The 14,292-nt window shown below is 38.7% G+C and overlaps 1 protein-coding gene across 1 annotated transcript in view; it reads left to right on the forward strand.

The window, feature by feature from the left end:
* phf14 (PHD finger protein 14) overlaps window positions 1-14,292 on the forward strand; it is a 69,122-nt gene that overhangs the window by 51,333 nt on the left and 3,497 nt on the right. The window contains exons 7-8 of the mRNA XM_048608390.1: window positions 2,085-2,222; window positions 13,128-13,274. Coding sequence (XP_048464347.1) covers window positions 2,085-2,222; window positions 13,128-13,274 — 285 coding nt within the window. The remainder of the gene's footprint in view (window positions 1-2,084; window positions 2,223-13,127; window positions 13,275-14,292) is intronic.

Raw genomic sequence — 14,292 nt, forward strand, 5'->3', positions numbered from 1 at the left:
TTTACAAATGTGACTAAGAACTTTGTATGAAACACGTGTACAACTCTGGGAGGTTCGATTTATAGGCTTTTTGGGCAGTGATCCCTCATCTCAAGGCACCCCACATGAGGAATTAGGAGCCCATGGAAATCTGCTGATTCCAGTCTTGCACTACCTTTTGCTCTATCACTCACCTGTGTCTGGATTCCTTCTTGATCCAAGGACCAAGGGATGATTTAGTATTGGCAGTAACCACTGCTTCCCCAGATCAGTATAGTTGCTGATCTCTGGCTAGCAAAGCACCTGACTAACCCTCCCAACTGCCTTTGATCCCAGTGGAAGCCTGGCAGCTGACGTCAAAAGCCTAAGGTCTGAAGATGCAGTAGGCCTTCACAAAAAGTTAGCTGAGGCCCTCTGACGCCTTTTACAACATTCTAACCATCGATTCTGTTCTTTTGTTTGCCAGCCCTGTTGAGATGAAAACAAATTTTTCCATATAATGTTGATTATTTTGTATGAATGTCCACTAGTTTTAATGAGTTGTGTGTATAAACCAGGAAGTCTCTGCTTCTCCACACTTTCTAACTTCTCAATATTTAAAAAATAATCCCATTTTTTCTTAACTAATGAAGTGTGGGGGGTAACTGCACACTTCCTAGAGTTGAATTCCATCTGGTGCACTTTTGACCTTTTACCTTAACCTATCATGTCCCTTTTCTATTCTCTGCTCCCAACCACTTAGTGTGGTAATAACTTGGTGTCAACAGCAAACTTGGTTATAAACGTTCTACCCACAGCATTGGCGGTTCTTGAGCCTTGAAGATCGAACGCATCAAATGCCAGACTTGAAACATCAACTTTGATTCTCCTTGCACAGAGACTGCAGACCTGCTGAGGTTCTGCAGCATTTTCTGTTTTTTTTTTGTCCTATATTCCTATTTTTAATAACAAATTCTGAATCAGTTTATGGTTAGTGAGCCAGTTTCTTAGCTGTTCCTTGGTTCTTCACTGTCCCCTAAGTAAGCTATAAATGATAATACAGCAAGCATTGTTTTAGCCCACACCTTATGAACTGCCACACTCAAAACTTGCAAAAATTATATACCTCAAATACCTGATGTTTACTGTAATATCGCGATCTCCGTCTTGGCTGAATAGTCAGTTGAGGGTGTGAATGAGAAGGCTCTCTGCTGGTAAGTTTTATTTAAGGCAAAGTTTCATTATTATTTATGTGACTCATGCTGTAAATAATATAACAGTGATGTGTAAACCTCTTGCATTGTGTTTCTGTTACTAAGTGTGTGTTTTTACATTGATTATGTGGACCTCTCAATCAACTGGAATATTTGATTGACTGGCACGCTCGTGGTTCCGTAGATGCCGGTTAATTAAAAAGTTTGCTGTATGTGCCAGATGATTACATGGCTAATTCTCACTCATTTATTCATAAATATTGCATGGCAGATTTGTCCTGATAGTTGGTGTCGTGGCTCCTTCTGTAAAGATTGCAGCCCTTTTTAACTATTTAGTTCTTTGTTATACTCACATAATGTATGAACAAAAACATTTTTCTTAACGTGTGCAGTGACATTGACATGTGACCTTCATACAGCACATTAGTTTTTGTAGAAATTGCAGGGCTACAGTGGTAGGTTTCATGGTTCTTGTTAAGTAATTAGTTTTATATTTCACATTGACTGCAATAGTGCACATTTCTAGAAAAGTTTCCTTGTTTCAATAGTTTATCACTCATTGCTGGTATCAATAGGTATTTCAATATTAGAGCAGGCATATGCATATTTAGGAATAATTTTTGTTAAAAATAAAGCAAAATCAAAGATCCGTTTACATTGAGCAGTTTCAGGCTGCTCTTTGAAGTATGCAGTTTAACTTGAATACTGTCTCAAGTCCATTCTTCTTCGTATTAAATAATCAATGCCATTTCAGAACATTCTAAGTGTGTTGTGTGTGTTCTCCATCAACCCAGTCATGATAGTATTTTCACGTGTATACTTGTTGCATGATTTCTGCTGAATCATTCAGCCTTGGTTCAGCTACAATGCTTAGACAACTTCCTGACTGATTTTCTTCTGTTGCTTGTTCAGGAGTGTAGTTTATGCGAAGACATGCGATTTGCTCGAACTGGAGTGTGCGTAAGCTGTGATGCTGGTATGTGCAGAGCGTATTTCCATGTGACTTGTGCTCAAAGAGAAGGGCTACTTTCCGAAGCAGCTGCTGAAGAGGTGAACCCACAATTACAGTTATACGTCTTCCCACTTTACCTTTTCTCTTTTGAATAGCTGAGAATAAATGTCCATATCATAACTGTCCTTCCAGGTAATGGTTTTTTGCTTATTAGCTACATTTAAATGTCATTTTAAAGAGACGAATGTAGCAGCTCAATATATCATTGACCTACATATTGCAACACAAAATGGCTTATTAAAGTCTGAATAAAGAAATAAAGGATGAGGAAGCATCGGTTTGACTACATGTAATTAATATGAGAAAGCATTGCTGTTTTAAACTTTAATTTTTGTCGTTAAAAAAACTAAAATTATTGATCAGTTTCCTGTTTCAGTAGTTTATCATTTGTTGCTGGTTTTCCAAAGGTATTTCATTATTGGAGTAGGTAAATGCACATTCAGGCACAACTTCTGTCAAAAACAAGTCAAGTCAAAGATCTTTTTACATTGAGCTGTTTTAGGCCTTCTGTTTGATTAGTTCTCCAAACAAAGCTTTTCACTGTACTTAGGTACGTGTGATTACAATAAATCAAATCAAACTCTTACTTGATGTTTATGCTTTTTGGTAACCTGAAACGTTAACCCTGATTTTTTCCTTCATAGATGCTGCCAGACCTGCTGAGCTTTTCCAGCAACTTCTGTTTTTGTTCCAGTTTGGTAACTTCACCTGGTTGACACCTCATTTTCAGGTATGCCTGGTGCTGCTCCTGGCATGCCGTCCTGCAATCCCCTTTGAACCAGGGTTGATCTCCTACTTGATGGTAGTGGGAGATATGCCAGGCCCTGAGGTTAAAGATTGTGTTGGGAGTATGATTCTGCTGCTGTTGATGGTCCACTGTGTGTCATGGATGCCCAGTTTTGCATTGCTAGATCTGTTTGAAGTTTGTCCCGTTAAGCACAGTGATCATACCATGCAGCACGTTGGAGGGTATTTTCAGTGCACCGATGGGACTTGAACTCCACAAGACTGTTTGGTGTTAACTCTTATTGATACTGTAATGGTTAGATGTGTCTGCGGCAGGTAGATTGGTGAGGATGAGGTTAAGTGTTTTTTTTTCTTTGGTTTCCTCACCACCGGCTGCAGATCCAGTCTATATCTTAATGGATTCAGATCTTGATGGAGGTGTAGGCCTGAACTTGCCCTTGGATGGATTGATAAAGTCATCTTGAGCTTGAACCTGAGACCAATTTTTCAGTATGCTACTCGCAAAGGCATTAAGCAACTTCTGGAGATTCTCTTCCAAGAGAGCGGAGATGACATTGTAACCTACATAGTGAAGTTCCATGAGTTATGTCACTGTCATTTTCTTCTTGGATTTCAACCTGTTGAGGTTGAAAAGTTTTCCGTCCATTCAATAGACAATGTCCACCCCACTGGGAAGCTTGTTCTTGACAAGATGAAGAATGTTGGTGATAAAGATGGGGAAGTGATGGCCTAGTGGTATTAACGCTGGACTGTTAATCCAGAGACCCAGATAACTTTCTGGGGACCCGGGATCAAATCCTGCCATGGCAGATGGTGGAATTTGAATTCAATAAATACCTAGAATTAAGAGTCTAATGATGATCATAAATCCATTGCTGATTGTCAGGAAAAACCCATCTGGTTCACTAATGTCCTTTAGGGAAGGAAACTGCCATCCTTACCTGGTCAGTCTACACATGATTCCAGACCCACAGCAATGTGGTTGACTCTTAACTGACCTCTGGGCAATTAGGGATGGGCAATAAATGCTGCCTTGCTAGCGATGCCCTCATCCCGTGAACGAATCAAGGAAAAGTGTGAGGGTGATGATGCATCTCTCCTTGCTTCCTGTTTTAATGTCAGAGAATTCTTACAATTGGTGAGAATGTCACTCTCATCATACATGGTGGAGATGGAGAATGTTAATGAATTTCTCTGGACAGCCAGCCTTTGACAGGGTCTTCCATAGCATTTCCTCACCAACTGTGTCAAAAGCTTTGGTCAAATTGATGAATATCATGTAGAGTAGTTGGTGTTGCCCTGCCATTTCTCTTGGAGTTGTTCGACATGGTAAAAGACTTAATGTGGAAATGATGATGCCTTTGTTGGGCCTGTGTCTCTCATTGTATAAGCTAAATTCAAACAACCTGTTCTGCATCAATAAAGTTTTAGCAAGTATTAAATCAGTACTTAGTGAAAGCCGTGCTTTTTCTTTAAAGATAACAGTCTTCATTAAGCAAAAATCTGCTCTAATTTTAATCTATCACGTTTCAAACAGTGGTTCATTGAACTCTGTAAATTCTTTGTGCTTCAGTATGGTAGAAATGTTACCTCCACTTTAGTTTTAAGTTGCACAAGCTTTAATGTTGAGAACGTTATGTGGCTGAATGGCTCCGAGTCAATACTAAAGCACTCTGATTTACGATTTCGAGATCCATTCTTGCACGTTTTCCTCATTGCTGTCTTTTACATCACTCGTATCTGTGAAACCTTTATGAAGTAGTTATTTGATTGTAGTTACTGTACTTTCATAAATTTTTATTAACTTTCTTTGCTGCTCAGCCTCATTTTATTTGCACTAGATGACTCAACATCAGACATCAGCTTTTTTTATATTGTGCACGGGTTGTGGGCATGATTGGCTAGGTCGTCATTTATTGTCCATCGTAGTTGAGATTGACTCCCTAGTTAAGAGTCAACCACGTTGTGGTGAATCTGAAGTCACTTATAGGCCAGACTACTTCAGAACAGCAGATTTCCTTCTGTTTTAAAAAAAAAGAATTAACTGGCTGGATTTTTCCAACAATCAACGTTGATTACATGGTAGCCGTTGGTCTAGCTTGTTTTCAAATTCCAGATTTTATTGAAATCCATTTTTACCATGTGCCGTGTTTAGCTTCAAACTTTTTTGCCCAGAAGATTCTTCTGGCATTCTGGATTGATAGTCCACTAACATTACCACAATGTTTTCATACAGTTTACAAGAAACAGAAAAATTGATGATTATTCAACTCTCTTTGAGTACATTTGCTGCTGTTTAAATACACAAACATAAAGATTCAAAGAAGTCCATCCTTGAGGTTTAGATGGAGTCAGTTGATTTTTAGGGAGGGCAGAATGTAGAAGTGTTCATCTCATTGGGTTTAAATAAAGCAAGTGCTCTAGTTCTTGCTAATTCAGTGATGTCTACTGTAAATTTCTTGATTTTAAGTGAGATGGTGATCAGGCTCTATCATGTTGTCCCCTTTGTTTGAAGAAATTTGACCACTTGAGGACAGTGCAAGGCATAATGGTTGACATGGGCCTTTGATCTCTGCAACCTGGAGTCAATCCTCATGATTAGTAAAATAACATGCTTTTGCATCTGGTGGTGTAAATGTATAGCGGTGTAGTAGTTATGTTATTAGGGTTTAGACTAATGATCCATAAAACTTGAGATCAAATTCTACCATGGCAATTTGAGAATTTTTATTTATTTTTGGGAAAAAAATTGAAGAATAAAATAGTATCAGTAAACATGTATGTGAAACTGACACTGTCACAAAAATGTTCATGCTGTCCTTGCATGGTTTGATCTATATGTGACTCCAGTTTCACATACACTTCAGTGTTTGATTCTTAGCTGTTCCTGACATAGCCCAGTAAACCACGCATTGTACTAAGAATAGGCAATAAATGTTAGATTGGCCAGTGAGTCCATCTCCCAAGAATGAATTAAAGCTATAGTAAATGCCTGAGAGCAGGAGATTGAGTGTGACATGACTGAACTACTGATCCAATCTGTTGCTGATTATTCTTTTGCATTAAAAAATTTTTATTATCTAAACTACAAAACATAAATAACAGCACCAGTGTGAACTTAGTGCATAAAGAAGATTATCAAATAACTTGAAATTAATAACTTTAAATTAGGAGTAGATTGTATTGCCTGGAAAGGTTGAAAGAAATGAAAGACCAGAAGCAGGAATCCAGAGAGTTGAATATGATAGGGATGGAACATTAGGTCAGATTTAACAGTATCTGGTTTCTTACCATAAGGGAGAGTACCGTAAAAGCAGAAGAGGAAGGTTACAGAAGAATATATCATTACATTAAGAAACTGGTGACATAATGATGTGGAAATGAAGCTTAGGCACTTAATAAAAATAATTCTCAATCAAGATGGAAAGAGGTGAGGGGTTTTTGGAAATCCAGCAAACAGTCATAACAGGACTAATGTTGGCAATGAATCAGAAGAAAATTAAGTGATTGCATGCAGGGCTTTGCTGAACTTCTGTATCTGTAAATAAGAAAACTACTAAAAATGTCATAAATCTGCAATAACAAAAAATGCTAATAGTAATAGGTTTTTCAGTAAAGTTTTGAGCATAAATGCAAGTCATCTCAGACATTGAAGAAAAATGAGAAGAGTCAGCACAGATTTCTTCAGGGGAGAATGATATTTAACTTAAAATGTTATGAGTTAACAGAGTTAATGAGGGAAATGTTGTTGATATACTATATGTAGATTTCCAAAAGGCATTTGAAACAGAGCCACACAATAGTGAGACAAGGTCTAGCTCGTGGAATAAGTGGGACTGTAGTAACATAATTGGGTGACAGGTAGGAAACGTTAAGCTTATTTTCCTCATTTCAGGCAGGCTTGTGCTGAAGTTTGCCAGAGGTTGGTTTGGAACCCTTGCTTTTCCTGTTATGTAAATGATCTAATCTGGCTGTGCATGGACAACTTTCAAATTTGCAGATGATACAAGTCTTGGAAGCATTGTAAACCATGAAGACTGCAGTGTAGAACTATGAAAGGATGTTTTTTGAGTTGAGTGGGCAGATGGTGGCCGATAATGTTTACTGCCGAGAAGTGTGATGTGATGCGTTATGATAGAACATGAAGATCAATACAAAGTAAAGGGTGCTGCCCAGAAAGATGTGCAGGAGCAGAGAGACATTGGTGTATTCGTACATAGGTCACTAAACAAAACAGATATGGTGAGCAGTTAATAAAGCACAACTATCCTGGGATTCACTAATAGGGGCAAACGTCACTGGAACAAGGAGGTTATGCTGAACTTATGTGGACGTTGGTTAAACCTCATCTAGAATATTCTGTAGGGTTCTCGTCACCACACTACAGAAAGGATGTGAACACATTAAAGAGACTGCAGGCGAAGTTTATGAGAATGGTTCTAGGGAGTAGGCTCTTCATTGAGGAAAAATTGGACAATCTTGCACTACCTGTCTTTGAGAGTAGACAGCCAAGGGGAGATTTGATAAGTTTTCAAAATCATGAGGGTTCTGGACAGAGTCTGGGGACAAACTATTCCCTCTCAAAAATGGAATCAAGAGCAAGAAGGCACAGATGTAATTTGCAAAAGAAGTGGTTTGAGGAACAACTTTTTTATAGAAGTAATTAGGATCTGGAATGCACTGCCAGGAAGTGTGGAGGCAGGTTCAATTAAGGCATTCAAGGGGACAATAAATTACTATTTTAAAAGAAACAATATTCAGGGTTATGGAGAAAAGGCAGAAGAATGGTATTAAGTCATAATACTCAGATCTAGTACTAACGCAATGAACTGAATGGCCTCATTCTGTATCACAGTAATTCTGTGATTCACCCATTTTAAACACTGGCTTTAAGAAAGGATGTAACAAGGTTGAACAGGATGTGAAATGTGACTTTCACCTCCAGTGGCTTCTCTCTCTGGATTAGATTTGATAGCACAGTCTGGTGAGCACATCATTGACCTGTGTCCTTAACTTATCAAGGAAGAAATTTCACGGTCTCTGGCATTCAGATGTCCTCTGGCGATCAAGACTGCATGGTTTTGGCTTCCAGACATAGCGACTTGATTGAAGCACTTGCAGCTAGCTTGCTTGCTGCTTAAGCTGCTGATTCATGCTGGAGGTGATTGATGTAACACAGTACTGCATAGCAATGTCCACTTGCATGACTGTTCATTGTTCTGTTCTTTGTTCCACTGTGATAAACTCTGTTCCTCTTCACTTAAAAAAAAAAATGGAAACCATACGCTTTGGCAGCCTGCAGTTGAGCATTGAAGAACCAGTAGTGAAGAAGTAACGAAGAAGATTGAGGGCAGAGCGGAGTATGTGATCTCTGTGGACTTCAGTAAGGTGTTCGACAAGGTTCCTGATGGTAGACTAGTTAGCAAGGTTAGATCATATGGAATACGGGGAGAACTTTCTATTTAAATACAGAACTGGCTTAAAGGTAGAAGACAGAGGGCAGTGGTGGAGGGCTGCTTTTCAGACTGGAGGCCTGTGACCAGCAGTGTGCCACAAGGATCAGTGCTGTGTCCACTGCTTTTTACCATTTATATAAGTGATTTGGTTGTGAACATAGGAGATATGGTTAGTAAGTTTTCAGATGACACCAAAATTGAAGGTGTAGTGGACAGCGAAGAAGATTACTTCAGAGTACAATGGGATCTTGATCAGACGAGCCAATGGCCCAAGGAGTGGCAGATGGTGTTTAATTTAGATAAATGAGCTGCTGCATTTTGGAAAGGCAAATCAGGGCAGGACTCCTACACCTGATGGTAATGTTCTGGGGAGTGTTGCTGAACAAAGAGACCTCTGAGTACAGGTTCATAGTTCCTTGAAAGTGGAGTTGCAGGTAGATAGGATAATGAAGAAGGTGTTTGGTATGTTTGCCTTTATTGGTCAGTGCATTGAGTATAGAAGTTGGGAGGTCATGTGACTGTACAGAACATTGGTTAGGCCACTTTGGAATACTGCATACAGTTCTGGTCTCCCTGCTATAGGAAGGATGTTGTGAAACTAGAAAAGGTTCAGAAAAGATTTACAAGGATGTTGCCAGGGTTGGCATGTTTGAGCTATTGCGAGAGGCTGAATAGGCTCGGGATGTTTGCCCTGGAGCATCGCAGGCTGAGGGGTGCCCTTACAGAGGTTTATAAAATCACAAGGGGCATGGATAAGATGAATAGATAGGGATTTTTCCCAGGTGTTGGGGGGAGTCTGAAACTAGAGGACATAGGTTTAGGGTGAGAGGGGAAAGATATAAAAGGAACTTGAGGCAACTTTTTCACAGAGTGGTGCGTATATGGAATGAGCTGCCAAAGGAAGTGGTGGAGGCTGGTACAATTATAAAATCTAAAGGCATCTGGATGGGTATATGAATAGGAAGGGTTTAAAGGTATATGGGCCAAATGCTGGCAAATGGGACTAGATTTATATAGGATATCTGGTCGGCATGGACGAGTTGGACCGTAGAGTCTGTTTCTGTGCTGTACATCTCTGACTCTGTAGCCAATGCATTAAAAAGCAATGGAAACTGTAGAGGCTGCATCCAAGTACTCAAGTAGTTGAGCACTACAAAGTAAGCTAAAAGCTGTAACTCGCATCCAGTTTGGATTGAAGAACTGTATGTCTCCGCATACACTGCAATCTGGTAAATGCATATAACCGCAGAATGCCCCTGAACTTCAATACGTAGTCCTGAAATGCTGAATTGGTAAGAGTTGGACCAAGAGCTGGTGTGATGATGAATGGAGTATGGTGGTTTGCCCATGCTGACTTACATGTACAATGGCTGGAGGAAGATGTTGCCCATGGTGCATGCAAAGACATTTTGGTGAAGACCGAGTTAGATCAAGGCAGGAACAAGGAATTGTTGCAGCCATAGGTAACTGCTGTGACCTGAGAGTTGGGGCAAAGCTTAAGGGAAGAATTAGGGATTTTTTTCTCGATGTTGTGATTCCTAATTTTTGTTTTTCATTTCAATGTATTTTCCCAACATTCTGACCATTGCCTATGCTACCCAGGGACACAACAATTCTACCCATAGTTCTACTGTCAATCCCTTCAGAAGCATGTATGGTTGGATGAAATCTCCACTAATTTTCGTAAACCCCTAGCTTACTCTGCCTTGCCATATGGCAACCTTCTCAAATTGGATACCAACCTTTGTGGTACTGTTTCCAATACATGTGTAGCCTTTCTTAAATAGTATGACCAAATGGCACACAATATTCAGGGCGTGGTCTTGTCATACTCTGTAGCAATACTTCTTTATTCTTGTGCTATCATCCCCTTGCAGTAAAAGCTAACATACCATTTGAACAGCAAAATATAAGAAATAGGAGCCAGAGTGGGCTGTTGAGCAGGCATCTTGAGCCTGCGCCACCATTCGTTAAAATCATTGCTCATCTGATTGTGGCCTGAACTATAGTTTATTTTCTGGTCGCCGTAATTATTGACTTCCAGTTGCAAATATGACCTTTTTAAAGTAAAGTGACCAAAGCTGTACACGTCACACTTTGGGGACCCAGCAATAACCCTTATTGTAAAACGAAGACTGCACAATTTTTTACTTCCTTTCCTTTGCGGTAAAGGCCCATTCCATTTGTTTTCCTAATTATTTGCTGTATCTACGTGCTGACGTTTTGTAATTCATGTCTGAAAGCATCCAGCTGTCTCTGAACTGAAGCATTCAGTATCTCTCCATCCAAATAGTTTACTCTGATTTTCTATTCTTCTTGCCAAAATCAGCAACCAGGTTCCATCTTCCAAAATTTTGCCAAGTCATTTAATCTATCTTTCACCCTTTGCAGAGTACTAATTTTCTTCCTACCTACGTTTATGTTGCCAGCAAATTTGGCTACAACCCCAGTGGTTACTTCATCCAAGTCATTAATGTAGATCGCAAACAAAACTTCCCTAGTTACAACTCACCAGCTTGGAAAATGTCTCTTTATCCCCATTCTTATCTTTCTGTCTATCATCCAATCCACTGCTCTTGCTAATATATCACTTCCAACTCTATTAGTATTTGCTTTGTCTATTACCATATTTTATGACAGTTTATCACCTGCTTTCCAGAACTCCAAATGCACTACACCTATTGCTTCCCCTGCATCCATTATATTAGTTAAAGCATAAAGCAACTACTAAATTTATCAGAGATAACAGTGTGGAGCTGGAGGAACACAGCAGGCCAGGCAGCATCAGAGGAGCAGGAAAGTTGAGATTTCGAGTCAGGATCATTCTGAAGAAGGGTCCCGACCCGAAGTGTCAACTTTCCTCCTCCTCTGATGATGCCTGGCCTGCTGTGTTCCTCCACCTCCACACTGTGTTATCTCTGACTCCAACATCAGCAGTTATTAGTATCTCCTACTAAATTTATCAAACAATTTCACTTCTGTCAAACAATGTACAGTGCTTCTAATCATCCTATGGTTTTCTAAGTGTATTGTTAAGACTTTCTGAATAGATTACAACAGGTTCTTGGCAACTGATGTTAGGCTAACTGGCTTGTAGGTTTCTTGTTTTCTCTTTCCCTCCTTTCTTGAATAATAGTGTTAGATATATGTTTCAACCTGCTGGTATCACAGCGGAATGGATTGGAGAATCTTTCAGTATATCTGTGTAGCTCCCTTTTTAGAATTCAAGGATGCTGCCACCAGGTCTTAGGCATTTGTCACATTTTAGTTCAAGCTACTCCAATGCTTCATTATCTTAAATTCTTCACTCTTGGCTGCAGATTGCCATCTTATTTCTGGTATGTAACTTGTATTTTCTACTATGAAGACTTTTGCAAAGTATTTGTTCACTGTGCAGTTTTCTTATTCCCTTATGGTAATTGTTTCTGCTTCTAAAGGGCTAATGTTTAGCTACATTTTCTGTAATATACTTGTCAAAATTCTTGCAATCTATTTTTATACTTATGGCTAGTTTGAACTCATTTTTTTCCCCTTTTTATCAAATTCTTGGTGGGTGGGCTTCTGATTTTTCAAATAATTGCAATTCTTAGGCGTAGTATTCTTTGCAAGATAATAAGTCTCTATTAAATGAGCACTATCCCTTACCTGTCGTTTTTCTTGCTGAACATTTTTTAAATGGAATATAATTTGCTGAAGTTTCTTAATCAGTTCAGCCAAACTTCTCTGCTTTTTGGTTACACTCCTTCAAACAGTACTAATTTGCATTTATTGTGGCTTTGTTCACCTGATATACTACTATCAGTAGTTTGTGAATCTTTGTTGCCAGACATCATTGCTTTTCTAACAAATTTAGACTCCATGTACTTCAGGTTCTGTTACCAAATAATTATATAAATTGTAACTACTGGAGCAGGACTACTTTTCTGCACTAAGGGTTAGGGTTAAAGCAGTCTGAGTACCCACCTGTAATCCTCCTCTGATATGTTTTGAGGTAGCTTTGCTGTTCGTTTTGCAACTTGTCACCTGATTTCCAATGTAGTGACTTTAGTCAAATCTACTCTGCAATATTTTTTTCAAAGGCCTTTTGGCACAAAAAGTGGGGAAAATGAATGATTTTCTACATTCAATTCAAGAATGCTTGTAATTTTTGGTAAATTTAACAAGTTTAATCCAGCACAAACAAAGTTGCTGGAAAAGCTCAGCAGGTCTGGCAGCATCTGTTTTCTCCTCCACAGATGCTGCCAGAGCTGCTGAGCTTTTCCAGAACTTTGTTTTTGTTCCTGATTTACAGCATCTGTAGTTCTTTTGATTTTTATTAAGTTTAATCCAGCATCCTTTTATAATATAAAGTTGTGAAGGGAAGAGTGGATACATGTTGTCAAGGGCGATGCATCTTCAAGATGCATGTATTAGAATCAGATTTTATGGAAATTTGTTTCAGATTAATGTGAGACAAAGCAATGGATTAAAAATAAACTGCTTTTAATATCAGTACATATTATAGTTTTTGAAATGTAAACATGTGCTTATAGCATGTAAAAGCGTCTGTTGTAGATTGTAGCCAGCTGCTCAATTTTTAGATCTGAAACATTGTTTGCTGTAATTGTTGCCGATCTGTGGAAAAAATACTACCAGGGCAGATGCCATCACAATTTTTTCCAACAGCAAAAAGCCCTTGGTGTAATTTAAATAACATTTATGGAAAATTGAAGCATCTCTCCTTTTGGTCTTTTGGAACAGGATATAGCAGATCCATTTTTTGCATATTGCAAACAACATGCTGACAAGTTTGACAGAAAATGGAAACGAAAGAACTATTTGGCTTTGCAATCATACTGTAAAATGACTTTGCAAGAGCGAGACAAACATGTTACCCCCGAAGCACAGGTATGAGTTACAGAACTTTACCAAATTGCTTAGTAATATTTTTGTATGAAAGATCAATAGCAATGTAAGTGATATGAAACAAAAATGAATTTATTTGCAGCATGTCAGTATCTTAACATTTCATATTTATAATAATAAAATGTTATACAAGATATCGCAAATATTCCCTTTAATTCTGAGTGCATGATTAATATTTACCCCAACATCTTGCAATGTTGTAGCTGTTGTTTAGAAGGCATTTGCCTTGTAGTCATTTGCTCCAAAATCTAAAAGATAAGTATTATTATGATCCTGTTGAAGACCCCTAAAGTTTAATGAGAACGCCAAAGAGCGCTATGTAACTGACAAAACTAATCCACAAGATTGGATGTTTTTAAGGATTAACTAACTTTATTGAATATACAACTTAAATAAGACAAGCACCATCAACTTAACAGTATGGTCTGTAATTGCTTATTATGCATTCAATTCTACTGTTTACTTCCTCACAAGAAGTTCCTTGTTTGTTACAACAATCTTGAAAGCTTATTCACTTCTTTAAGGACTACCCGCAAGATATGCTACAGTTCAATGGAATGTACATTAGTTCTGCTCAGTATTCCAGTTGTTCTCTGAGATAATATTGTGTAAGGATCCTTCCATTACCATTTGTTGAAGTAAGATTCTTCCTTTTGTTTAATGCCACACAAATGGGGAGCACTTTGCTTCAGAGGCGGTCTTACTCTTCAGATTAAATAATTTAAAATTAGTCTGTGATCAAGGATAGATGGGTTTGACTGCAGGTGAGGTTTATGAAAACCCAGAGGGTTAAAAGTTAAGAGCCTTGGCCCCTGCAGTTGTATAAACAGTTATAAGGCTCTTGCAAGTTGTGTAGACGGAAGTGGGAACTGTGGTGGGGATGATGAGCAAACTGACCACAGCACTTTCAGGTGAGGGATGGAAATAGGAATGTAATTGGAGTAGGGGACAGCATAATTAGAGGGACAGATTCTATTCTCTGCAGCTGTAAGGTGGAGTC

This window comes from Rhincodon typus, chromosome 2 (assembly GCF_021869965.1).
Source record: "Rhincodon typus isolate 14 chromosome 2, sRhiTyp1.1, whole genome shotgun sequence".
In the NCBI taxonomy this organism is placed as follows: Eukaryota; Metazoa; Chordata; class Chondrichthyes; order Orectolobiformes; family Rhincodontidae; genus Rhincodon; species Rhincodon typus.